At 41.2% G+C, this 25793-nt stretch overlaps 1 protein-coding gene across 1 annotated transcript; it reads right to left on the bottom strand.

Annotated features, from left to right (window-relative positions):
- Positions 1-1079: 1079 nt before the first annotated feature.
- On the bottom strand, positions 1080-24272 carry ctnnbip1 (catenin, beta interacting protein 1). Its single transcript, XM_034145068.1, has 4 exons — positions 24078-24272; positions 13610-13724; positions 13119-13209; positions 1080-4101 (listed from the first exon to the last, which is right to left on the bottom strand). Exons 2-4 carry the CDS (start codon positions 13703-13705, stop codon positions 4043-4045), a joined length of 246 nt encoding a protein of 81 aa, XP_034000959.1. The 5' UTR covers positions 13706-13724; positions 24078-24272; the 3' UTR covers positions 1080-4042.
- Positions 24273-25793: the final 1521 nt, after the last annotated feature.

The following is a 25793-nucleotide window of genomic DNA, read 5'->3' as shown; positions in this document are numbered from 1 at the left end:
GGGTTGGAGTTCAGATTCTCAGCAGGAATTTGTTCTCGTGAGAAAAATAGGTTTTAATGTCAGTAAAGACATAAATTGACTGTAAATTGGTGCATGAATATTGAGAAATGTGCCGACAGCTGGCGTGTTATTCCCAGAGCTTTCTCCCTCTAAATCGCAGGATTTTCTTGCATCTGTGAAAGAAGGCCTGGGAACAGTGAACAGATGTTCATCATTAGCACAGGAGAAACACAGAGGGTGTTTCTCAATGTCGAGGACGCTTCCTTGGTAGGACATGTCTTCCGAGTCAGGTCCTTCAGAAGCGAGGCAAGAACCCTTCCTAGCCTCGGAAAACGAAGAATGGTGGAACAGGCTAACAGGTGATAAAAGATTTTTGTCAGTCTTTGTGCAGCTGAAAGGCCAAGAATGTAAGGTGGTGTGCATGAAAACAAACATATATGTACAAAAAAGTACATGACATTGTCACTGTGGGTCACTCAGATAAAGAATGTTCTTTGATATGATTTTTAGAAGCAGCATATAGTTTGAGTTTGGCGTCTAGGCTTGGGCCTCATCACTCCACAGATTTACATACAACATTGAGTGATGATTAGATGTTTTGGTTTGGTTGGTTGTAAGAGGGAAGAGGAGCGTCACATGTAAATGTATCATTGGTGCTCGAGTTGACGGCCTGAACTAGCTCGCAGGCTTCTGCCCATTATGGGAAAAGTTTGAACTTTGACAGTTAAATGAAAACCAAGTTATGTTTGAAAGCCCCGGAGGGTTAGTAGACCGTTAGTACATTGTTTTGTCATCTTTGGCCCCCTTGGACTTTGATTTGAAGATTTCAGATTTTGTATCAACAGTCTTTGTTTACAAACTGCATTTTTCACTTATCAAACAAAAGTATAATTTTCCTCCTGTACATATACGGTTGATAAGAGGAGAACAAAGAAGTCATGGTTTTACCCATATTATGGCGAGCACGAGGCCTTATCTGTAGACAAGCAGCCATGTATGCAAAGATACTTCTCTAATCTTGGAGCTTGCATGTGTGACGTTCAACTTAATTGAGGAGAAAAGAAGGAAAGGTAACTTTGCACTGTTTAAAATATCTTTAATGGTTCAGTTGGTATAGGATTTGGAAGCATTAAGTCAAGACATGGTCAGCAGCCATACAAAAACAAAACCAACTAATCAATGTCGACTGAGAGGAAAATAAAATATAAAAAGCAACACAAAAAATAGGACAATTAGGCAAGGTCATCACAGTAAAAAGATACATCGATCCTAGTCAAACGCAACCGCATGCTGAAAATCAAAAACCGGTAGCAAATTGAATGATGACACATTCACACACACATACATTCATCCACAACTTGACTACAGGCTGTAGAACAACCCGATAGGTAAAATGTACAGTAAGACACCTTTAAAAGAGAGAAAAAACAATGCATAGACAAATAAAGAATGTTTTTTTTTTTTTTTAAGTAAACATAAAAAGACAAATGTCTTAGTCATAGGCGGACAGCGTGATAGATCTGTTGGCTGATTACATGAACAATGATTGCTGAAGACATTCAAATAGAAGTTATTGCCAACAACAAATAATGGATAACACTTGACCCATAAAAAAAATTATAATTTTTTTTCTGAAACATTTTAAAAGTGATAGTAGCTTCCACAAACGTCAAGAATGTACAAACAATGGTCAATGTGCCGAGGCTTCAAAAGTCTTCGGCTGAATGAACATTGTAAATCACGAGGCAGACATGCTTGGCTTTAAAACATTACGTTACAATTATTTTTTAAGTTATACAAGTTAACAAACTGTATTTAAAACACATTAAATATTGAGCATGTCACTAGAAAAACATGTTGGTTGTTAACATATATTCCTTTGAGCTTTTCCAGTTGAATTAACACAGAGAAGATACTTTTTGAAATCACTGAAGGAATAAAAACATGGTTAAAAAGTTTTCTTTTATCCATTGAACCAAACATAAAATCTCTGCGCTAGATATCAAAATGTATTTTTTGCAAATAACAGTGAGAAATAGCACACAGCTCTTACGTTTGGCTTCACATGGTTTTAGTAACAGGTAGTTAAAAATTAGAGTTTGTGTGATTTTAGTGTGAACAAAGAGCCACCGCTGATGAAATTAAACTATCTACTGGTTCTCTCTTTAATGATGTGTTCGAGGAAGTCAATTCAGTAAACAATAAATTACAACTACAGCTTGTCTATTATCAATTCTTCTTAGATCATTATGTTAATGTCATTTTACAGATAAAAAAACACCAAAAATGACAATTGGCACAATTATTGTATTTTCCCATCTATTTGTACAACAAAAAAAGATTTTACATGCCGGAACAACTGCAAACCAGTGTTGGGGAAAATGTGTACACCTGTGTTTCATGAGATTATGTTTCCTAGTGTCTTTAATTGTTACGCTTTCCACAAGAGAAAGGGTTGTTGCACTTTCAACAGCCTATGGTTCAAAACAAAGCAGCAGAAGAACAAGAGGGGCCTCGTTTATAAAACTGCTGTGTAGATTTGTTGAGAAGAAAATCGTGTGCTTTCTAAAATCTCCTTTCACCCATCAATCCCAGTCCCTAGCCTCGGCACCCTACCTGCTCACTCCCATAATTAAACATGAAGGATTAATGGCAGGCCTGCTGTGAGTGTTAACACACACATCAATCAGTGTGTCATTCGAATATTTGTAAGTGAACAAAAAAGGTCAGACTGCAAATACACAGAGAGGGATGTTTGTTAAACGTCACAGATGTTGATTCAGTAAGACGTAACGCTTTGTGGTCATTTCTTAGTTGACCTGTAAGAGACGGTTAGCAAATCACAACAGCAGTGAGCGCCACAGGATTAGAAAGGCAATTTCTTAAATAAAAAAAACACGTTGTTTATGCATGGTACTAAACAAAAAGCCAGAGGTAACCAGGGCTCACTGCACTGTAAATGTGTCTGGGTTCTACGTTTTCAAACGTCCTGCCGTAAAAGGGTGGACAGGATTTAATGTAAAACAGCTGGACCAATCGGGTGTAGATTGTGGGCATAAGCCTGTAATTGGCCTGTCATTGTCCTCCTTTTTCACTCAGCATTTCCCTCTTTCTGTCTGCATGTTAATGTTTTGCTGCTCAGGTGCTGCATCCTGTGTTAGGACCCGCCCTAGAAATACGTTAACAAAAGGGGTTTTGTTCCCAGAATGCTTACGGCTGCCGCCTGACCTTTCTCACAGGCTAGGCAGGACTATATATAAAAGAAACATTAATTTTCTGAGAAGAGTTATTAATACATTAAACTTTATTTGGCTACTTTGTCTTCAGCATTGAAGTCTCAGAAATGTTCCAGAGTATCTAGAACAGCTGCGTGGGAGATGGCGTTGCCATATTTCAGGCCTTTTTCTATACACCTCAAATGTTATAAATGAGGCCCCTTGTGTGACAATACAAAAGCCTTAATGACACATCAGCTAAATCAAAAAAATGTCAGCCCCATTAGGGTAAGCAGATATAATAAAAAATGTCTCCCCTAACACGATCGACCATCACACTCGCTGCTTGACCCAAACTATATTTCTCTTTGCTTCAATCAGCTGCTGCCGGTCACTTTGCTCCAGTGACCGCAGCAGATATACCACGTAACACTGCCTAATGTCTCAACACAGACAAAATAATACAAAAAGAAAACCAAGCCACCCATAGGGAAAAAAAAAGAAAAAACTACATTTGATATTCATCCACACGGCCTGCGAGTGATTTCACTGACTGCCTTGGTGCCGAGGCTTGAGCACATAGTGACTCTCAGGTCATGGTGGGCCAGCTCAAGTGGGGGGGGGGGGGTGAAGAGGCTGGGGGGGAGAGAGCGAGGCAGCCACCTCCTGGAGTCTCATCCCCTCCTCTCCTGTCTCTCCTGGGCCCCCTCCTCTCCTGAGCTCATCAGTGTCGCGTTTGTGGAGTTTGGGTTGCTGTGTGGATCACGTGCGGGGGGGGGGGACGGGTGGAGAGGGGGTGCAGTGGAGGGAGATTGAGGGGCCCAGTGTCACTGTCGCCGATCCTCCGCCTCCTGCCGCGAGAACGCCATGACCACGTCCTCTGCACCTGAAAACCAAGAGCAGAATGTCAGGCATGTCGTGCAAATAAATACACTGTTTGGGATTTCAATTACACAGACAGAGATATTAACACAACCTGCTATTCTACAACGTAAAACAATGCAACAAAAGCATAAAAATAGGCAAGATTGAAAACCAAGAACAGTGTAATATAATGTTGATGTTAGAATTGAGTACTGTCAAGGGAAATAAAAGAAATGCCACATTTTATATGGATGTTGAATCAGTTTCAATGGAAGAATAAATGTCCATAAAAACTGAATTTTCCTGTTCACAGAGCCTAGCTGCAGTGCCTACATGTACCAAAATGCATTGTGCTCAGGCTTCTGAAGCTCAGGGTCCCCCCGCTCCCGTTTCTGTCTGAGACTGGCGAGTGAACCAAAGACTTATATAAACAGAAAAAGGCACAAAAAGATCTGCGTTCAGATATCCATAATAATCTGGCAAAAGGAGCTCAAATGTGTCCAAAGCAATAAACTGGGCTCAGATTTTATTTTTCGGCTCACTGTGTTCTTTCTGGGAACGTGTGGCAACTGCTACGAACAAAAACAAAATCTCAATCCTGGTTGGTTGGAGTATTTTTGTACAATATTTAATTTCACATTCTGTTTTTATGTTTGACATGTATATAGTCTAGCTACTCTGAATTTTACTTGCACCATTGTATCCCTTACATTTATTTCTATTCCTTCTCGCACTATTGTTATGTATATATTGTGTGTCACACAGTAGGTGGAGCCTGGGAATTAAGATTTTCCTTGACAAAACCACGCTGTATTGTGCAAATGACAATACATTTTATTCTGGATTCTTCAGTGTGAAGCTATCTGAGTTTTCTTCAGGTCATAGGATCCTGTCAGTATCCTGTAAATCCTGTCAGTTGTGACTATAAATCCGCAGGTGCATAAAGCGCTGGGAAAATCCTTTTGGTGCAGGCCTGTAATTGTATCTAGTGCCATGTTCACCTGTAGTGGAAAGCTGCCACCTGCCCTTCCAGTGCCCTGCCGGGAGAAACTGTAACACATCCAGTGACCTGCTGACAGCAGCATCCTGTGCTGCCATGATAACACTCAGATCTGAGGCTTCAATGCCATTCAATCTCCTCTGCTGTGGCAGCTCAGGCCATAAGCACAAGATTGTCCGTCTGTAAACAATACTAGATTCCAGCTGATGATATTAACCTCACTGAGCTGGGGAAAAATAATCTCTGGGCCAACAGTAGAGACACTGAAAGGATCCACAGCACAAAGGGTTTGATTTCTTGTTTCTCCTTATGTTCCTCTTTCCCTTTCACCAAGTTAATGATGACAAAGCTGTAGTTGCAGGCTGTTGTTTAACAAGGAATCACTCATTGGTCTGTTGCCGACTGAGATTCATCCTCTGCTTCTCCCTGAAAAGCTAATATACATTTCCAATTCTGTTTGAGTAAATACCATTAAATAAACGATACTTTTTCAGTGACCCATTATGTCCAACTCTTCTCTCATATAGGCCCGATTTTTTGGCAAGTACTTCACTTTGAAAAGTCAGTCCTTCTGAAAATAGAGAGCTGAAATCGCTTGAAGTGGGAAAGTATTAAAATCCCTCGTGCACTGTCATGCTCGGCCGCCTGGTGAAAATGCATTTGCTTCTTGGTAATGGAAATAAATTGATTGGGAGACCAAACGCCTCTAGTCTCCTCAGTCTTTAATTAAAACCTGTCTCTTAAAGACGAGGGGAGTAAATGACAACTATGTGCCATAGCCTACAGGAAGCATGCATTAAGACATGTGAGGCTAAGATCGTATAAATATCATTAACACCGAGTTCAACACCTCGGCAGACGGTTGCAGATTTCACACAGCACCTCGTACACGTCGGCTATAAAAAAACCTCCTCGCCACAGCCTTTGAGTACTTGTTAGATTTAATTATTGTGGAGAGAAAAGTAGGCCAGGGAGGGACTGTGAGCTTCCACATGTATTTGGCACAAAGGGCGGACCCTCCTCATCAGACAGCACAGACCATCCAGACTGAATTGTGTGTTTCATTCGGCTATCTCTACGGGAAAGATAATTAGCATCTTTCTTTGCTGAATTCAGATCGACTTGGTGAGATCCAGACTTTTGGGGGAGGGAGCCTTTTAATATGAACTCTCAAGTTCCTCTTGAAAGCTCATTGGCCAACCGAAATTAGGTTATGGCAGAGAAGAAGCAGGAGACGAAACTAGAGAGATTGATGAAAATAATACTGGCATACACATGCTGTTGGTACTCAGTAAAAACAAAAATCTCTGCTTTGACACAGCAGGGGGGGATAAAGATGTTCAAACATGAGACAATTATGTAATGGCACAGTGGGGAGATGGAGCTAGTGCAGAAAAGCACTACTCACAGGATGGTTTGGCGCAGGGACTTGCAATAAGACACATTTATCACAATAAATGCCAGTCTGAATCATTGTGCGGTTGTGTGAAGGAGGGACATTGTGTAACGGGCAGTTCAGAGCCAGGACAGTGTGCAACACGAGCCTAATGACAGCATCCAACACACACACACACACACACACACACACACACACACACACACACACACACACACACACACACACACACACACACACACACACACACACACACACACACACACACACACACACACACACACACACACACACACACACCACACACACACACACACACACACACACACACACACACCACACACACACACACACACACACACACACACACACACACACACACACACACACACACACACACACACACACACACACACACACACACACACACACACACACACACACACACACACACACACACACACACACACACACACACACACACACACACACACACACACACACACACACACACACACACACACACACACACACACACACACACAGTGATGGGGACGTTAGGTCCCTCAAAGCTGTTGCCTAGCGACAGATAGAAATCAGACTGCATCAGTGGACGCTGCTGCCAATGAGCAAACAGCTCTTACTCTTTTACTTACTTAGGATGCAGCTCTGTGTCCGGCCCCTCCCTCCCATGTGCACTGATCCCCTCCTCACCCAGCCGAGGATTACATAAATAACAGCAACAACGGGCATGTCATCCGATTTGTACTCCATTAATGCTTTGAGAGGAAGAAAAGCCCCTTCTAATGGTCTTTCCAGGGAAATGGGTTAAAGCAGAACTATTTTTGATATATTTGAAAAGTTGTTGTTTCAAATAAATTAATAAACAGAGGAGATGGTCATTAAGCCAATATCTCAAATGTAGATATATTATACTTTTCTAGTTATTTGGCAATTATCTTTAAAGGAAAATTGGAGTATCAGTTGTCATTGATCACGTGCAAATGTCTGAAAAGATTATCTTCAGGTTTGTTCCGTTGGTTGGGAAAAATCATGAAGCTGTGGTTCTTTGGGCAATCATTTTATAGTTGCGTCTCATATCTGCTGATGTTTGGGTTATGTTTAAAATGTAAGTTTAAATGTAAAATATATATTGAAATATTATATAATCATAACTTCTAAAGCATCTGCATGTAGCTATAAATAGCAATAGGGCTAAATGACAATGTTGTTAATTCTTTGCTGTCGTCGTGGTGCCCCACTGCTAAATGGATGCAGAGGAAACACTGTTCGCAGAATTTTCCTAAATAAATAAAAGCAACTGAGATGTATTTAAAATCATCATTAGTTGCATCCTCAGCCCACTATAAGCAGCCAGAACAAAATCCTTATATTCATCACAAACAAAGTCTTCCTTTACACTGAGAGACTATATCAATATCTGGTTGAATAGGTAGGCTGAAATGAACTAAAAACACACAAGTCCCACTGAAGCCTCCGTGGGTAAAGAAGCTGTGAAATGAACCCAGAGGGAGTTTGTCTGAAGGTAAAGGCTTCGTGCTGCAGTCTGAATAATAGAGCAGCAGCCATATGATGACTCCAGTGTGCAGGGATGAAGCACTGAGGCATTAGTCAGAGCTGAGACATCATTTCAGGTCACGATATGTGGAGGGTCTGCTCAGAGGATCAAGACACAAAACGCCCCCCCACCCACCAGCTTAACATGTTTAAATCAACAAACACACAGAGGGTGTAATTTAACACATCATCTGTCACATAAAGACACTTCGAGTTAATTACTCAAGTATAAAGCCCTTCAATTATCTCTCTCTTTCTAACTCACCATACATTTTATATTATTTAGCATTTGGCTATCACCTTCTACCTCTTTTATAATTGATTTGAGTTTCACATGAGTATCAGAGGGACATGCAAGATCAGACTTCTACTTTTCTAACTGCTGCTTGGTTATTATTTTTGATGGTATATTGATGGTTTTGCAAATGATTGATGAAGTTTTCCAGTGATGTCAGATTTGTGTTCTTCACTTCAAACTGTGATATTACAGAGATTTAACAAGCTCTGAGATGTGTTTCAATCAGCAGCAAACAATTCTCAGAGACATTATCTCTTTTAAATGGAGCCGTAAAAGATAGATTTAGTCAATTCCACATTTTATGGGCCACATCAGGAAAGTCAATCATCTTCCGCAGGTGTTTTTTTTAGCGAGCAGATCCCAATACTCATAATCAGAATCTTTCAGCATTTGAGTCAGGTAGTCGTGACACTTCATAAATCTGGCTGTGATTCATGCTTCAGTGACAAACAGGATACATGAAGTATCAATAGCACTCTGGCCGAGTTGCCACATAAAAGGCGTTGTCACATGGCTCCCACTTGAAAAGGTGGGTTAAAGGATTGCGTTATACAAGGAGTGTAATACAGAGAAATCTAAACAAGATGGTGAATTGACAGTTCATGTTTGTGTAAGAAAAGAGAGGGACAGAGAGAGATTGGTACATCACACTCTCTCTGTGTAATTAGCACTCCAGCTTGCCTCCCAATGACACCTGCTCCAATCTACCGATGCAGCACGTCGCAGCACGTTGCAGCAACACCAAAGGCATCAAGGGACCTCAGCTTTCCCAGGACAACAGAGGTTGCTATGGAAACCCTATCCTCCTCTATCCCTTTTGTTGAGGCCCTGAGACATGCTTCTGGGGGGAGGAGTAAACTTTCCTTGTCAATCAGACACGTTTAGCTGTGACAAACTGTATTGTTCAAAGTGACACATGTTGTTCGGCCATAAAAAGCATGGGATAAGAGAGATAAAGGGGGAAGAACCAAAGCTGATAAAAGACAAACTTCTGTGCATCTCGTATTATGCAGTCAACGCTCTATGCAACACAGAGTTTAGTATAACCAAAACTGGAGCAATTTACACAGAGCCCCGAAAAAACCCATGCCTCATTTAATGAGTTCTCACTTCATTTCCAATCACAATAACAGCGTTTATACATAGCATGCAAGCTCGCCCACCGTCCTAATCACTGCCAGAATTAAGCTACATCAAGGTACTTCAGCTAAAAAGCTGAATAAGAAAAAAGCTCCAGAGCCTTTGGCTGAGAATTCCTCTTTGGCCTGATTAAATTGCAAAAACAAAATAATGTATTTGCATGTATGCTAATCAGGCAATTAAAAGCTATCTGAAATGCAAATTACATGACCCACAGACTTAAAAGAAATACGAGTGGCAGACAAAGAGTTGGTTTTTCTCTTGTTTTTCCAAGAAGGAGGCAGAATAATATTTGACAGCTGAGCAGAGTCTGAAGGAGAGACTCTTTTCCAATCAGTCCGATCAATGGCTGTGAGGAAGAATGACAAAACCTCATGATTACACTGCATCCCCTACACATTTGTTTTCTTATCAGAATAATCTAAAGCTGACAACAGCAAGGATGTAACCCACATTACCTTTGGTCTGCTGCTCTCACACCGGCACTTCTATTTATGTCTTTAATGCAGCCCAGCATTGACTAAGAGTAATCAATAACCGAGTGCTTCTCCATGTCCTGCCTCCAGCGCCCTCTAAGCATGATGCCTCCATTCGATCGACAAAGCCATGTCTGACACGTGACACTATAGCTCTATATGAGACCCCCTGAGGACGCTGGTATTGGAGCACCATGCTTCTTTAAACTAGCTTTGGTTTCACATCGCTAGATACTGTGGCTAGAAAACCTCTTTGCCTGGAGCATTACACCGCTAATGGTGGCTCCTGTGCTGATAGCCTGAATGCTTTTTCAATTTAACAGCAGTCACACGACTCGTATTGTGTGAAGGTGGATGAAAGTTACTATAAACCCTATAGAGTAGCAGACTAAAAGGTATAATCAGACAAGCTGAAAGGGGTGAGTCATCAGCAGGCTGAGCAGCAACAAAAGAAAACAGTGTGCTTTTTTTGACCAAACCAATATTACGCTATTTTTATCTTGAGACTGTGAAGCAGAGGAAGTGAAAAAGCAATGTGGATTTCATTTCTACTGGAAGTGGAAATCTCTAGGCACCTTATGGTTAGATACGTTTCAGAGGTCATTTGATTAGACACATAAAATCTTCATTTTGATTTCTATACATGATTCATTTATTTTTCTCACCATGAGACTACTTGTTACTTTTAAAGCTTAACATGTAATATTTATTTATAAAATAAACAGACAAATGTACTTTAATTATTCATCATAAATAGACAGACTGCCCAATCTAACAGTGAGTGGCGATCATAATTTACAGAATTGGGTTTTACATTCTCCAATTATAGATTTTTCTACATAAAGAAACATGATGCATCTCAGTATCGAATTTTTTCCCCACCACTGATTTCTACAGCTCAAACTAGACATTTTTCAGAAAACCTTTTAACTCACAGCCAAGTGGGAGATTATGAAGAGTCTCTCACAATTGAAGTATTGTTCAAGCTAACCAATACAGAAAAAGTAAAATAAATTGAAGCTGCTCTAGCCGGTACGAAGTCTAAAGGTGAAACTGCTGTGAGCAGATTCAACAATGATAAAAGACGAGACATAGAAAAACAACCTCTGCCTGGAAATGTGCTGGCTAGTCACAGAGGGAGTGCGTCTGCTGCTGTGTGACGGTCAACCAGGACAGACAGTACTGCTGCTGCATACAGAGGGACGGGGGAAAGGTCTACCGCCGTTATAATGAAGTGAGAACAGAGTGAACCACAGAGAGAACAACCTGAGATCCCTCCACTATGCCAAGTACAACTCAAACATTGAAATTCAAACAATGTGTATATCTTTTCCCTAAACTGTATTATAATAATTACAGAATTGATGATACTTCAAGATGAATCAAATCAATTCTTGCTTTGTTATATTACACTTTGTTGGAAGGCTGTGCTTCTGTGAAAATACATTTTAAGAGGCAATGACTGTGCAAGTTGCTAGGCAATAAAATGTTCCCTTTCATCCATTTCCCCCCCTATTACCAAATCTAAATGAGATCAAACAGTGTGTGATTCCCTACTCAAACAACCTCAAAAAGGATCCCCAATGTGCTGATACTTTGTGTGCGTCAATTACGCCAACATAGCGGATCCTCAGAGGCTTAAAGCGTTGGCTTAGCCTCTACACCTACAAACTGCTGTCCTTCAGCGTTGGATATTTAAAAGTGATTAACTCTCAGCTATCTCCATGATGCCTAATCACGGTACTTCAGAAAAGACGCAGACCACAAATAATTTATTGGCACACTGAGGATGTGGCAGTCTGCCAAATTACACTAAATGTGACTATTTTTGTGATGTATAATGCATACTCGGAGCACCTTTCACCAGTCGTATTCGTCCATTATTAATGAGGCCCTTCTTAGCAGTATTGACTGTACAGAGACATGGAGTCCTGTATCTACTAAAGGGCACAAAGGCAGAGACCGAGGGCATGCAGCACAAACTGAAATCCAGTCTACGGTGGTTAGAACAGACAGGAAACATCCTTCATAAATGAATCACTTAAGATCACCCGTTTTTGGTGCTGCACCTTTCAAGCACCATCCTTCCCATCTGATGTAATGTACTGCTGCTAAATGAAGAAACACATTGTAATAATGCAATATACACTATTGCCAAAGATGCAATGATCCACATTAACATTGTTCTGATGCACCTCATATATTGGGGCTGATTTTACCAAAACGTGACAATGCAGTTTAATACCCTGCAGGTTCAAGCAAAGATGATTAAAGGACCGGTGAAGGACAACAAGACAAAGTCACTGTGACTTCTTAATACCCTGTTTTACCATAATCCCCAAACCTTCTTCAACACAGGTAATCACAAATGTATCAATACAAACAACTCGGATTGTTTCCTAGGAGGGAAAGGACACGGGCCAATGTCGCAGGCAATTTTCCTGACTCAAAGCTCCCCGGAGAGACCAATATGATGAGAGACAAAGTAAGGCCCGGGCCCCACAGGGTGTCCACAGGAGGACCGCAGGGCTCCTATCTGAAGGCAGTGTTTGGGCTGAGCCTGGAAAGCCCCTTATAAGGCTAGTTATAGAACATATGAAACAATTTGCTGCCATCTTCTCAGGTAACTGCAGTGCCTCCACACACACTGTTTTCATCTATCGCCCTCTTGTGGTAAGACAAATGTAAATCTGTAGATGAGATAAAGACAGCTCAACAGTGCTCTCTGGTGGATTGAAACGGATGATCACCACTGGGTAAACAAGTCTTATAACACACAGTACGAACAGTGATTTGCTTTATCATATCCCTTCTGAGCCGTTTGGGAGAAGCAGCGCTGCACTGATGCTGAGTCACTGTTCCAGTCTTTCTCAGTGTTTGCTGCGTGAGTAATCTCAAAGCGAGTGAGTCAGCCTCAATCCGTTACGCCTGTTGGGGTTAAAGACTCAAGAGGAGAGATGCATGTGAAGGGATTTTTGCTTCTTGACGTCTGAGCAAAGTAACACTGTTATGACATGTGGAGGTGGCGTGTGAGCTGAGGTAAATGTTATTTTTAAAGGCCTTCAATCCTTTTAAGGACAAAAACAATTGTTGTATAGATATGAAACATTCAAACTACACTAACTATAAAGTGTGTGTGCCGAGGTCTTACCCTGGTCTATGTTGTGCTGTGGTAGCTGACTCATCTGACTGTGGACCACACCTGCGTAATTCCGGAGAAATGCCTCTTCACTGGGCGTCAGCTGAAGAGAAAACAATTTACATTTCCAGTTATAAAACCACACAAAATGTTATCTTAATGGACAGCAAATTAATGTTTTTCTCATGCTAATGTAAGTCAGTCTTTCAGTCCCTGGAAGTTGTGCCTCTTTGAAAACAATTGTGAGTTGGCATGGAAAGGAGACTTTACTGTAGACAAATCTAATTAATAGATACAGACTTACAATAATAATGATTCTGTTAGGAAATAATGTTTCTATTGGTTTTGATAATTATTTGTCTTGATGGCTGTTTAAGAGACAACCACTGATGTGCATAAGCTGGACAATAGACAGCACTTTTTTTTATTTTTTTATTTCTTTAATCTGTAAATGTCCAAAATGTTGCACAACCAAAGTTTGTGTTAGGCAAGACTGCACTTACATTTGATCCCATTTTCTTTAGCATGAGCAGGACCCGCACTTTCTGTTGGACGTACATGTCTTCAGGAGACTTCCCCGGGGCCTCCTCGCGGTTCATCCCCCCTGCTCCTGTAGCTCTGGACACAAAAAGAAACCACGTTACACAAGAGCTGCGAAAAATCCAAGCTACGCAAACACTCAAGGTGTTAGAAGTTAGAAATACTTTGTTTGAGTTGTTTGAGGTGCACTACCGGACGGGCCTTAAACTGACCATTTCCAATACAGCGCGGAGCTCGCTTTAAGCGTGCCGTGCCCGGCCCGTTTTTGGTTGCGTTTCCACTTGGCGTAGTACCGGCTAGCGGGTACTATTTCACAGTTTTTCTGGCCCCATAAAATCGAGGTTCTTTCCGGGCCAACAACCAGGCTGAGTCGGGCTGAGTATGCTAAACTAGAGAGAGAGAATCGCTGGCTAAGGGGGCTACAACTACAACAAGATGAATATATTTGACCGTGATTTAATTGTAATACACGTTTCAAAATGATGCCGAAGTAACAACATACTGATACCGGTTAGTAAAAACCATGAATTAATGCTTTGACAAGTCTGCAGACAGACGGCAGGCGAAAAACCTTTTAAAATGCGTGTTTTCTAAATGGAGATTGGCTAAGCTAACGCAGTATATGCTCCGACCGTCCACACTCACAACAACGGCCTATACAGACATAAATAAAGCAGACTTGAAAACAGATAAATAAAAAGTGATTACACTTTTGTGTTTGTATTCTTTAGTTTGGTTATAATACAATATGAGTTACTACTAAATGCAACCCTGACAAATGCATTTCACACAGAGTATTGATAAACCATTGTATAATTCATATAATCCATGGCAGTATTTAGGCATGAGGTTAAGGCTCTAGCTTTAACAATCATGGATGTATTACTATTATAAGACATATAATACTGACTGCATTTAAATTACCAAACATAATTCTCACATATCTTTTTCAGATTTATAAGGTTAAATAATACAAACTAAAGTCTATGTGATAACTTCCTAATTTGTAACATCCAAACAGTGGTGATATATACAGAGGCCTTGTCTCAGTGCAGTTTGGCCCTTCACAGCGTGAATGGCTGTCATCAATATTTCATAGCAGTTTTCTCACAGATCTCGCCCCTGCCTGCTCCTTCCATCTCATATTCTCTGTCTAACTAATGACCTATTTTCTCTGTCAGTCTGCAGAGATGCAAAATATAGGCAAGGGGGAGGGAGAAGAAGGCGATAAAAGGAGCTGCCAAAGCTAATGAGGATGACAGAAAAGGGATAGGTTCCGCTGTGAAAGCACACACACATCAAGGTCGACTGTTGTCGCATTAGATCTCCGTTATAACGCACCAACAAGACGAGACGTACAGCGCGATTTAAAATGCAGCCTAATTATGCTAATTGAAAATGGTGGGAAATACATCTTTTACGGGATGAATCTGGTCTGAAAAAATGTATTTAATGGAGAGAATATCAGTATGCAAGTCAGGATTTGTTCTCCCCTTTAAATCCTTCATAAAAAGCCTATGGGAGCCGCAGAGACTATGATAGTTCTGGTAATTTATTTTGGCCTCTTATCTATACAAAGGACCTCTAATGCATGTTGACAGGCCGTTTGATGTGGGGTTATATTTAATTGAGGAGCTGGCTCGCCGTCCCCACTTCCCAGAGCCCAGAGGGGGGAGAAGGAGGAATGGGGCACCGTTGGCCATTGGCAGGCGTTCGGGTGACACTGTGAGCGTGTGGATTCACCCAGATCAGAGCAGCTGGAGACCATATCTGGCTATAGTCCTTATAATGACAGCAACCTATGGTGGATGTTTATCGACAGCAAATTACACTTTTGTTTTTGGTCGGTTCTCTGTCCCACACAGTGAGCATAAGACACAGAAGAGGAGGAAGATGAACACATTAGTTATTCACTTCCACCTGAGCGTTGCGGGCCTAGTTCAATTAGAGAGCCACTGCAGTCTCAAAGCAAGACAGACATGAAAAGATGGAGAGAGTGTGCTGGTGTCAGTTACTAGCTACACCCCCAGGGAGGATGTTGGTGGCCAAGGTGAAGGGGGAGGCAGTGACACGTTTGATCCGACTCCCAGCTCCTTGCATGGAAGAATTATGACTCAAGCCAGAGACACCTACCAGTGAGACGATGTAGAATGAAGCATGATATAAACACAGGAGCACCAGCGAGAGTCGACATGCATCTGAATCAGGCTGGGAGTAAAACGGTCACTGCGTACGAGGGGATAAACAGCAGAGAGGGTCTGCAGAGAAAACTGTAACAGCCAAAAGGCGTCATCTTGTCTTGGAGATTTTTTAAACGTCAAGGATAATACAACAAACATCCTCAACATTAAGGCTTATTTTGAGACTTGACTTCTGCAAAGGCTGATACACTCCACAATATATTCCACATTCATCATCTGTATAAATAGGCCTTCTGCTTTCATGACTGAGGCATTTATGAACCTCTGATGTTTCCGTTTGAAGTTTGAAAACTGGCCATATTTAGTATCATCTCTACCCGGGATGCCGACTGATTTGAGAGATACAATTTGTATTTTTACCAGCCTGAAATAAGCATCTCATCTTCTCCAACTTTCAAAGCAATATCTGCTATAAAAAGAACAAACGTAGTGTGTGAAATTCCATAGGGAGAATCTCAGCAGGAGGTAGGAAAACGTGGAAATGTAAAAGCGGGTTCGGGTTATCAGAGATGTTCTTCTATTGTTTTGACATGTTTGACACTTTTAAAAAAGAAGACAGGAAAATTAGACAGTTCCTATTCTGTTGTGTATTTCACATGTTCCTCTTCAGGCTGGAAGTAGCAGAAACATGTAGATGACTATTTTGGGCAGCAGAGTAGCCACAGACCTGGAATCATTACAGCTCTGGTACTCAGTGAACTGGACAACATGTACACAACAGTGATTAACATTGTGCATATCAGTGTTTCCCCTACCATTGTCTTGGAGGGGCGCTGCGCCCCGCCAACGGAGCCCCGCCAACGGAGCCCCGCGCCCCCCCTGAAATTCAAGGTGTTTAAAAAAAAAAAATCAAAAAAAGATTCAAATTTTTTAAATATATATATATATATATATATATATATAGCACCAAATTGCAACTAATCTATATCTACTGTCACTTTTCACATTGAACATGTGCTCTTTTATTAAATAAACTAAACGCTTTCATTTTAAGTTGTGAGTTTAGTGTTTTTGACCCTGAGAAACACTGATGCATTAATCAATAACAATAATCCACAGCTCCTCTCTCTGCTCCAGAGGATTTAAAATATATATATCCCAATGTCCCCCCCCCCCCCCCCAAAGCAGTAAACCTAGGGGAAACACTGCATATGATTATGTAATGGGCAGCTTCATCCGTGCAATCCTTCTGAACAAACTAGCTTTCCAACCATGTTTATAATTCCAACAATGCACCAGATGGTACTCGGCTGCCTGCCGTACTATACCTCACTGCCAGAGACTTAACTTCTAAACAATGGCTTCCTGCGTATCACTGCTGGATTACAACATTTGAAACACACTGGGTTGAGAGAGTCCAGCTCAATGTGATTTCAAAGCCAAAAATCATATACAAATGTTTTCATTGGCAGGCTGTATTATCAGAGGCATGTATCTTGAAATATTTGACAATGTGAATGATCAATATTATGCCTGAATCGCTTCAGGTATAAAAAAATGTAACACGTTTTTATACAGAGATCCCAGATCTTACGGTGAGGTTGAAATTGCTTGCTCTGTCCAAAAGATTACGATTGTCATAAAACAGTTAAATATTTCCATAATATGCTGTGATATTTCTGCATTTTGATAGACCTGTTCTGGGAAGACAAACTATTTATAGATGTCTAAACTTTGTATTTGCTACTTCATACTACCATCTAGATCAGTGGTTCTCAAATGGGGGTACGCGGACCCCTAGGGGTACGTTGGAGTACTGCAGGGGGTACGTGAGATTTATTTCATGTTAATGAAAAAAAAAAACATAAGTAATGCATTTAAACAAACTACTAATAGTAGATTAACTACTTTATTCAAAGGTTTACAGTAATTCTGGATAATAAAATGGGGAAAATAAACGGGGTGCTCTCTTTTCCTCTCCCTCTCCTGACAGCCCGTCAGTCTCGTGCAGCTCGCTGAACCTGTAATAAGTGACCCGACAGTAAAGAATAAATGTATTTATAACTAGTTTAGCTAGTTCCAGAGTAGATAAACCAGCTAAGTGTGTTAGGTCTAACTCTTAGTGTATTTAATTTTGCTCCACTCAACGGTCCGTCACAGCGGCGGAGCTGTGATCATGCAGAGCTGCGTGTTCTCCGTCAGCAGCAGCTGATCTGATCTCTGATCTCTCTCTCGCATCCGGTTATACTTCACTCGCGTTTATGTCCAAATCTATCAGATCTAGATAGTTCAAGTTAATTATATGACTGCCTGCTTATCAAAGGACACCTAAACAATAAATGTTGCATGGCAACGGCTTGTGGCCGCAAAGTATAGCGCAGCATTATGCATATGTTTATATGAGGGGTCAAAATCCCATGCTCATAAAATGCTCATATTTTTTTCTCTCTTCATTCCCCACGCCCCAAAATAAATAAATAAATAAATAAATATACCAATTTTAGGAAAAGTAACGAAGTTTGAGCAGAGTGGGTTTTATATTAACAGAGTTACACATATTTCAAAACGCAAAGTGTAATAACTGCAGTTTGCCTCCCTGTCAGAATGACAAAAATCCTCAGTGAAGCACAAGCCCATGTTTCTCACTAAATTGAAAGTACAACTTATTAAAAAGATCAGTTCAATGCAACTAATGTCGTCTTAGCGTTATTGCATGATGTTAAAATTGGTTTGCCATGAATTTAGTGATGGATTGTAAACATTTGAAATGTAGCATTTAAGTGTTTCTCAGTTACAAGGTTGTTTTAATAAATCAGACACTGATGGTGCAGCACTGTACCTCTTTATATAGGCATTTTTTCCTTAACAAATTGTTTTTTGCGCTGATCAGGGGGTACTTGGCTGAATTATTTTTTCAAAGGGGGTACATTATTGAAAAAAGTTTGAGAACCACTGATCTAGATGACTACTCGTCAGTTTAGACGAAAGCTGTAAAATCTGACAAATCCAGTAAGTAATTTCTGCTATAAAATTATTGATTTGATTGGGATGCTGGGGTGATAATAAAAAAAGAGAGACAAATCTCATAATGTTCTGAAAAGAAACCTTGAAACATTTAGCCGACGTGGGTCATTCCTGCATTATTCTGATGTACATGCTGTTTTGTGTCTTGTAATAATTGTAAGGACCACAATAGGGTTACTCAGAGTCCTTGGTGAGTGTCTGATGTTGGGTTCTCGAGGTGGGCTGGCTCAACACTAATCCCTCGAGGGATGCTCAGCCAGCCCCAGACAGCTAATATTCTAGACGTAATCAAAGGCTTTCGTTAATGCTGATCGAGCCCTAATGAGAGCCGTTCTTTTTATCAATGGTTCACTGCCTGCCATAAATTCACTCGCCTTTACGGAAACTTGCTTTCCTGAATGCACATTTGTAGATGATGGCATAACACATGCTGCTTGAGTAGTAGTTTGGCTGGCTGAGAGATGTAGCAAGTTATATATTTTTCTGTGAGAAAAAGTAGATGCCTTGCTCAGGGACACCTCGGTAGCACTTGGTCTTGCCGGGACTCGAACTGGTGACCTTCCAGTTGCCAAGCCAAGTCCCTATCGACTTCGCCACCATCGCCCCTTCTACTTTTAATCTAGTACAAGATCTATACTTATGCCACCTCTGTTTATAGCCTATGAAAAAACTATTAGAAAACTAAAACTAAAGCTAACGTTAGCAGATAGTGACAATGTATGCTAGTTAGCTAGCTCAACGATTCCTTAAAGGGGACCTATCATGCAAAATGCACTTTTGTGCGTCTTTTATACATGAATATGTGTCCCCGGTGTTCCAGGGAACTCACCAAGTGTCAGAAAACACAACCCTCTCTATTTTCCTCCATACCCAAATCTCTAAAAAAGGGGCTGCAACGGATCTGATAAAAACTGATCCAGATTTGAACACTGTCCTGACGTCAGGACAGTGGCGCTACGGCTATTGGGCCAACTCCACCAATCAGGAGGAGACCGCCACGGCCATTGCCATTCGAAAGCGCTGGAGACACTGTAGTACATATGCCAGGCCTGTAGGTGGTGCTGTTCTCACAGAATCAGTCCTTGCAAAAACAGGGGTAAAAAAGTGCAAATTGAGCGAAATGAGGCATGGCTAAAATGCATGATCTGTTTGGTATTTTGAAGGGGAAAAAAAGTATAAATATGCCTTATATAGGTATGGTCCTACACTATATTATTATAATATAGCATGATAGGTCCACTTTAAATAATATTGCGACAGAAAAACGTTTCAGTTCACATCACGCTCTGCCGCTCCGACAGGGAGCTCTGCTCTGAACACCTGAAAGGCCCGTTCTAACAGCTGTTCACCAGCGGTCCAGTCTGTGCCACAGTGACTCCGGACCGCACAGTTACTATTAACGAACGCACCGTAGGTAATGTAGCTGCTGAAGTTAGACCCTCATGCCGGAGCAGCAGAGTTCAGCCGACAGACAGGAAGACTCGAGCACACAGCTCGCGCTTCATTATAATATATACAAAAATAACACCATGTGCGTCATGATGGCACATAACAGCTCGCGGCCGCAGATTACTCCGGGTCCCAGACCCCCCCCCATAAATATTTTTATTGCAGATCTACATGAATCACACAAACTACCTATTTTGGATTCAAAACGGCGAATTTCGCCGAAAGGTGACAAGCTTGCATCCCTGAACTTTAGTGTTTACTACAACACCTTATACAGCCAATGCATGGCATGTTCAGCAATGCCCCTATAAAAAATAGAGACACGCCTGTTCTCTGCATGCCAGATTTCTTATGCACGCTTGTGTATCAGTGTCCATTAGTGTCTCTGAGAAACACAAACATGGAGAAGGCTTCTCACAACATTTCAACACTGTGACCGGGCCACACAGTGCAGCGGGGATCTGCTGCCAGAGATTACAGTATGCAATGTGATAGGGCCTCACATTTGCTAAGGGTCATGAAGGGCAGGGGCTGCCAAAGTGCACAGGCCCAGTCACACATGGCCCGGTCCACTTGTCCAGCTTGTTGTTGGCTCTGAGATCGGCTGTGCACATGATGCACAATGTCTGATTGTTCAGGAAATCAAATTAATCCAGCAAGCAGAAAAAACAGAAACAAACCTCGGAGTTGACGGACAAACTGGGTTTAGTTTGCAGCTATAAGTCTGAACTCTATAAGACCCTGAGAGGTCAATAGCCTCTACAGATACAAGAAACCAGGAAGGAAAAAAAGAAGAATTTAATCATGAGCTGCTCCAACCACAAGCAAATGTGTGAGAAACCTCAGTCGGCTGCTGGAGCTGCCAGCTGAGATGCCAACAACCTGGCCTGGTTCAGCAGAGCAGCTGCAGGTACTCACACACACACACATGCTATCTTTTACTGATGGCACACAACCTAATAAAACAACTAGAGTTCATATTGAAATTAGTAGACTGTTCTAATTCAATACTGTAACGTTAGCCACATTTACATCAATTTAAATGTTTATCTTGTGACATTAACTATACTGTCTCAGTGTTTAATAGTATAGAAAAAATTGGCCTTCAACGTAAGAACAATTTCTCGTTTTAAATTCTCTTTTTTTCTTCAAACCAACGTTCCAGAATGTAAAGATACTACATTTACATTGTTTTCAAAAGAAAAGAAAAAAAACTAAATACGTACATTTTATAAGTAGAGCTGCAATCATAGTCAACTATAAGTCAGAGAAATACTGCCAACAATTGAGATAATTGATTTACAGTCATTTCATTTATCTCAAAATGGCATAAAAGGGTGTTTTTAGACTTTCAGGTATGAACATTTTTATTATTTTTCTTCACATTTAATAAACCAATCGATTAATGTAGAAATTAGTTGTCGGATTATTCTATACTGAAATAGTTGCAGCCCTATTTAGAAGCTAGTAATACATGATTTCCAAATCTAAATTGTTGACATTTTATTTCAGTTGATTCATTGACTAAATGTTTCAGCACATGAACATTTTTTAATGGTAAGTCAGTCCTATGACACTGCTTCTTCCCAGCCAAGTCTGCAGGAGGACATAATGAAAAGCGTTTGACCGGCAGCCGTGCAGTCACAGAGCGACACACTCTGGGTCGGGCAGCTCGGGGTCCTGAAACAGCGTGAGCCAGACATCATAAACCAGAAAGGCTCAGGCCTGGACTTGCTGGATGTCTGCATGCTGCCTTTGTGTGAAGCCATCTCCTCACATGTACAGTGCCATAACAATGGCTACAGTATTTGGGGACAATGGTGATGAACTGGATTGTGAAAACATGATTGATAAGTAGGTCATGTCTTGTTGTCACCACGTGAGGCATGAACTCAAACAATCCTGCTCAACTGTACTGACTTAGTTCATAGCTGGGTTTCTGGGAGTGCTTAACTGTCCTTGGGCTATTTCTACATTACGTTGATACTAGGATCTACAGAGAGTGAGTTTCACTAGACAAGGCATGACATTTGACAAATGTATACCTTATGTCACAGGGAGACCTTTTATAGACACATTATTAATCTACCCCATTATTAAGCTCCTACTAGGATACACTTAACAACTCATACATTGTTAATACTACTACAGTTCCATTAGGAACATGTATGAACAGTTTTCAGCATTTATATTTTACAAGATTGAGGCAATCTGATCTTGCAAACTTTTTCACGATATTTTAGAAGCGCCAACATCAAGGCAGGGAATACAATTCTAAAAGCTATCGGATCCATATGCTTGGAACAATACAACGCATTGCAAATGTGCATGATACCGTGCGCACAAAACAAAGAAGAGAAAAGATCACTATGCCTTAAGTTAAATTCTGTTTAACAGTCATAAAGACTTGGTGGTCCTCCAGAAGGACCCTTTCATTTGGACTGTGTGTGTGTAAACTACGAATGGATCCAAGTAGCTTTAGTATCATTGTGTCAGGCCACTACGTGGGCTGAGTTAATGCTGACAAGTGTGTGCTGCCAAACGCAGAGCACAAGGTTGTGAGATGAACGAGCCCTCCCTCCTAAACTCTGCTCGCCAGCAGCTGATGAGCTCCCCCTGGGGATGGAGCAGCCGCTGAAGAGCACCTGCCCTGACTGTGAGGAAGCGAGGTCCTAATCTCTCTGCAAAATCCACCCAGTTAGGGGAATGTGCAAACTAAGGCAGTCCTGACATACTGTGGTCCATGACCAACTCTGCTAGCTGCCTGGAGAATTCAGAGCGCTCGCCTGTGGCCCAGCCCTGATACCCACTGACTATAGCTCTCATCAATGCCCTGCAGCAGGCAGGGTGCCAGCTTCACCACTCAAAGGGTTGTCAGCTATCTGACATGTGGGGGAAAGCAGAGACTGTAAAAGGCAGCATGGCACAATGCATCCATGGGTGGCATGATCCAAAAATAGAAACCCAGTGAAGGAGTTATGGGAATAGAAAACTTGAACATGAACATTTTAAGCAAAGTGACCGCATTCTACATAAACTGTTGTGGCTGGAGCAGCATTTAAATGTTGTCTAAGCATTTCCTTGGCTGACTGGTAGGTGTTTACTAGTGAGTGGGACAAATGGCCCTGTAATTTGTATTTAACCCTACATGTAGGCGTGCATCATGAGCATTTCAGATACATTTAACATCACAATATCGTCTGCAAGTGAACCAAACTATAACGCTCTCAGTAGTCTGCATAATGTTACACTCGCGTTAGCTGAGAATTTAGAGTTTTTAGAGTTTTTTCAAAGTCAAACTCTGACTGAAAAAGAAACACAAAGGAAACAAAATTGAACGGCAAACTGTAACAAAATAAGGTTTGTCTTTCTAATTTTAAGCTATGGAAACACATTGTGACTGTGAACGGATCTTGTTATCATGTTGCGGGACGCAGACTATTCAAACTGTAGCAGCGCTCATGCTAGCGAGCAGCAAGCCTTCGGTGCATTTTCGACATTAATTTTAATCAATATCCGTCGTGTAAAAACATGTATGGACGATTTTCTAAACGGCTTCAAGAGTTGCCTTCGTTTTAACCTGACAATCATTACATTTAGTCCCCACTACTACCCGCGCTACCTTTGGAAAAGCAGCCCATGCTAAACAACGAAGCTAGCTCGCTAGCATGCCCGAGACAAAAGCCTGAATGAAGTTCCTGTGAAACCCCATCCAGGTGCCGCTGAGCTCCAGGAGTGTGGACGCCTGGAATCAAACACAAGTATCGATTCACAAAAACCCTGACAATGTGCGCCTCCTGAAGAAAAATGAGCTTACCCCTCCTGGTCCAGCTTTTCTTTCTTCTCTGCTCTGTTTGAATGGTGTGTTGTTGTAGGAGGGCGTCCTGTTCCGGGGTCACATCCCTCCAGTCGGCAGAGCTTCGGCGGACTGACTCGACGCAGCGAGAGTCCTGCTGGAGCTTCAGTACCGACACCGGCCACCGGGGCCGCCACCGGCCCACACTGTACAGGGCTGCTGGAGCTGTTAGCAAACCAGTGGTGGGATGTACCCAGCGCCATATAGAGCTATTATACGGCTCTGGATGTACCTATTGACATTAAAGGTCCCCTATTATACTGTTTTTCATCAATATATTATAAGTCCCACCGTCTCAGATATATACAAAACATGTCTCTGAAGTGTTTGGCTCGAAATAACAAGCAGATCACCCATTGTAGCATCCCATAATCCCCTCTCTTTCAGCCCTGTTTCAAAAGTGCTGATTCTCTGTCTGTTACTTTAGATGAAAATAAGGGGCCACTCCCAACGCCCCTCTGCGAGATATTTGGTTAAAAAGAACATAATGGTGCTCTAGGAGGAGATTCAGGTGATAAGGTTGGCGGCAGTTACCTTGGTTGGTTATTGGCTAATGGTTACACAAGCCAAAAAATTGTTAAGACATCATAAAGTGGCCAAAATCTAATCAGCTTATTTTTCAGAAAGGTTTTTATATAAATGGATCAGGACAAAAAGTGAGCGAATATTTTTTCCTGAAACTTTCAGAATCTCTTTACACAGAGGGGACACATGTTTAATTATAAAATACATGAAAAAGTGCATTTAGCATGATAGGTCCCCTTTAAAGAACCGTAAGTAAGTTTATAAGGCACTTGTACATTACGAGAATATTTTCCATTTGTATTGTAACTTTTAATATGGATTTGTAGTTTATAATCCAATTAATTTATCTGACATGCAAATTACTATTACTATTGTTCACTTTTCAATTTAAAGTGGACCTATTATGCTATATTGGAAACATATATTGTAGGGCCATACCTATACAAAACATGTCTGTGAAGTTTTTTGCTTAAAATACCAAACAGTTCACCCAATTGTAGCCATGCCTCATACTGCTCATACCCCTCTTTTGCAGCCCTGTTAGAGAAACGCGGATTTTGGGTCCTTAGCTTAAAAAAAAAAAAAGAGGAGGCGGAGCTAATGCCTGATCAGTATTCTACCGGAGATAAAGTTAAATTCTGCTGGGATAAAATGCCATCCTGTTCTAAACCACATCAAGGATTATTTCTGAAACAGTATGGAGCTCAAATGCTTTTTCTCTTGCGGGTTTATCACAAGGTGAGTTCCTTTTTTTATTTCCTGCTTTTTAAACACATGTGCTCTCAGCGGTTCTCAAACGGTGGTCCGCGAAAAAAGGAAAAAAAAACAAAATCCACTTTTTATTATCAAGGATTTTCGCGGAACACCTCATAGGCAAACTGTAAAAATAAGTACATATATAAACGTAGTGTTAAAACGCAGATATTTGTTATTGTTAATTATGGACAACACTTAATTTCACCACTGGTTACCCATGGTTATGTGTGCGCGTGCAACACCACAAACATGGATCGGTGGCTAGCATCAGGTTCTCTGAAGAGAAAAGAGGTTAACGTTACCGTTAATGAAGATAATACGAGTGAGTCGGAGGCATCTACAAGCCAGATTCTGCAGAAAAAAACAAAGAAAGGGAAGATTAAGAGAAAATACAAT

This window comes from Trematomus bernacchii, unplaced genomic scaffold (assembly GCF_902827165.1).
Source record: "Trematomus bernacchii unplaced genomic scaffold, fTreBer1.1, whole genome shotgun sequence".
In the NCBI taxonomy this organism is placed as follows: Eukaryota; Metazoa; Chordata; class Actinopteri; order Perciformes; family Nototheniidae; genus Trematomus; species Trematomus bernacchii.
The sequence above is the reverse complement of the archived record's forward strand: the minus strand, read 5'-3'. Positions and strand labels throughout refer to the sequence as shown.

Excerpts from the sequence above, each read along its gene's own strand:
- ctnnbip1 (XM_034145068.1), bottom strand. The coding sequence starts at position 13,705 with ATGAACCGCGAGGAGGCCCCGGGGAAGTCTCCTGAAGACATGTACGTC. Across the intron at positions 13,210-13,609 it reads TAAAGAAAATGGGATCAAAT|CTGACGCCCAGTGAAGAGGC; the intron begins GTAAGTGCAGTC and ends TTTTCTCTTCAG. Across the intron at positions 4,102-13,118 it reads ACAGCACAACATAGACCAGG|GTGCAGAGGACGTGGTCATG; the intron begins GTAAGACCTCGG and ends CTTGGTTTTCAG.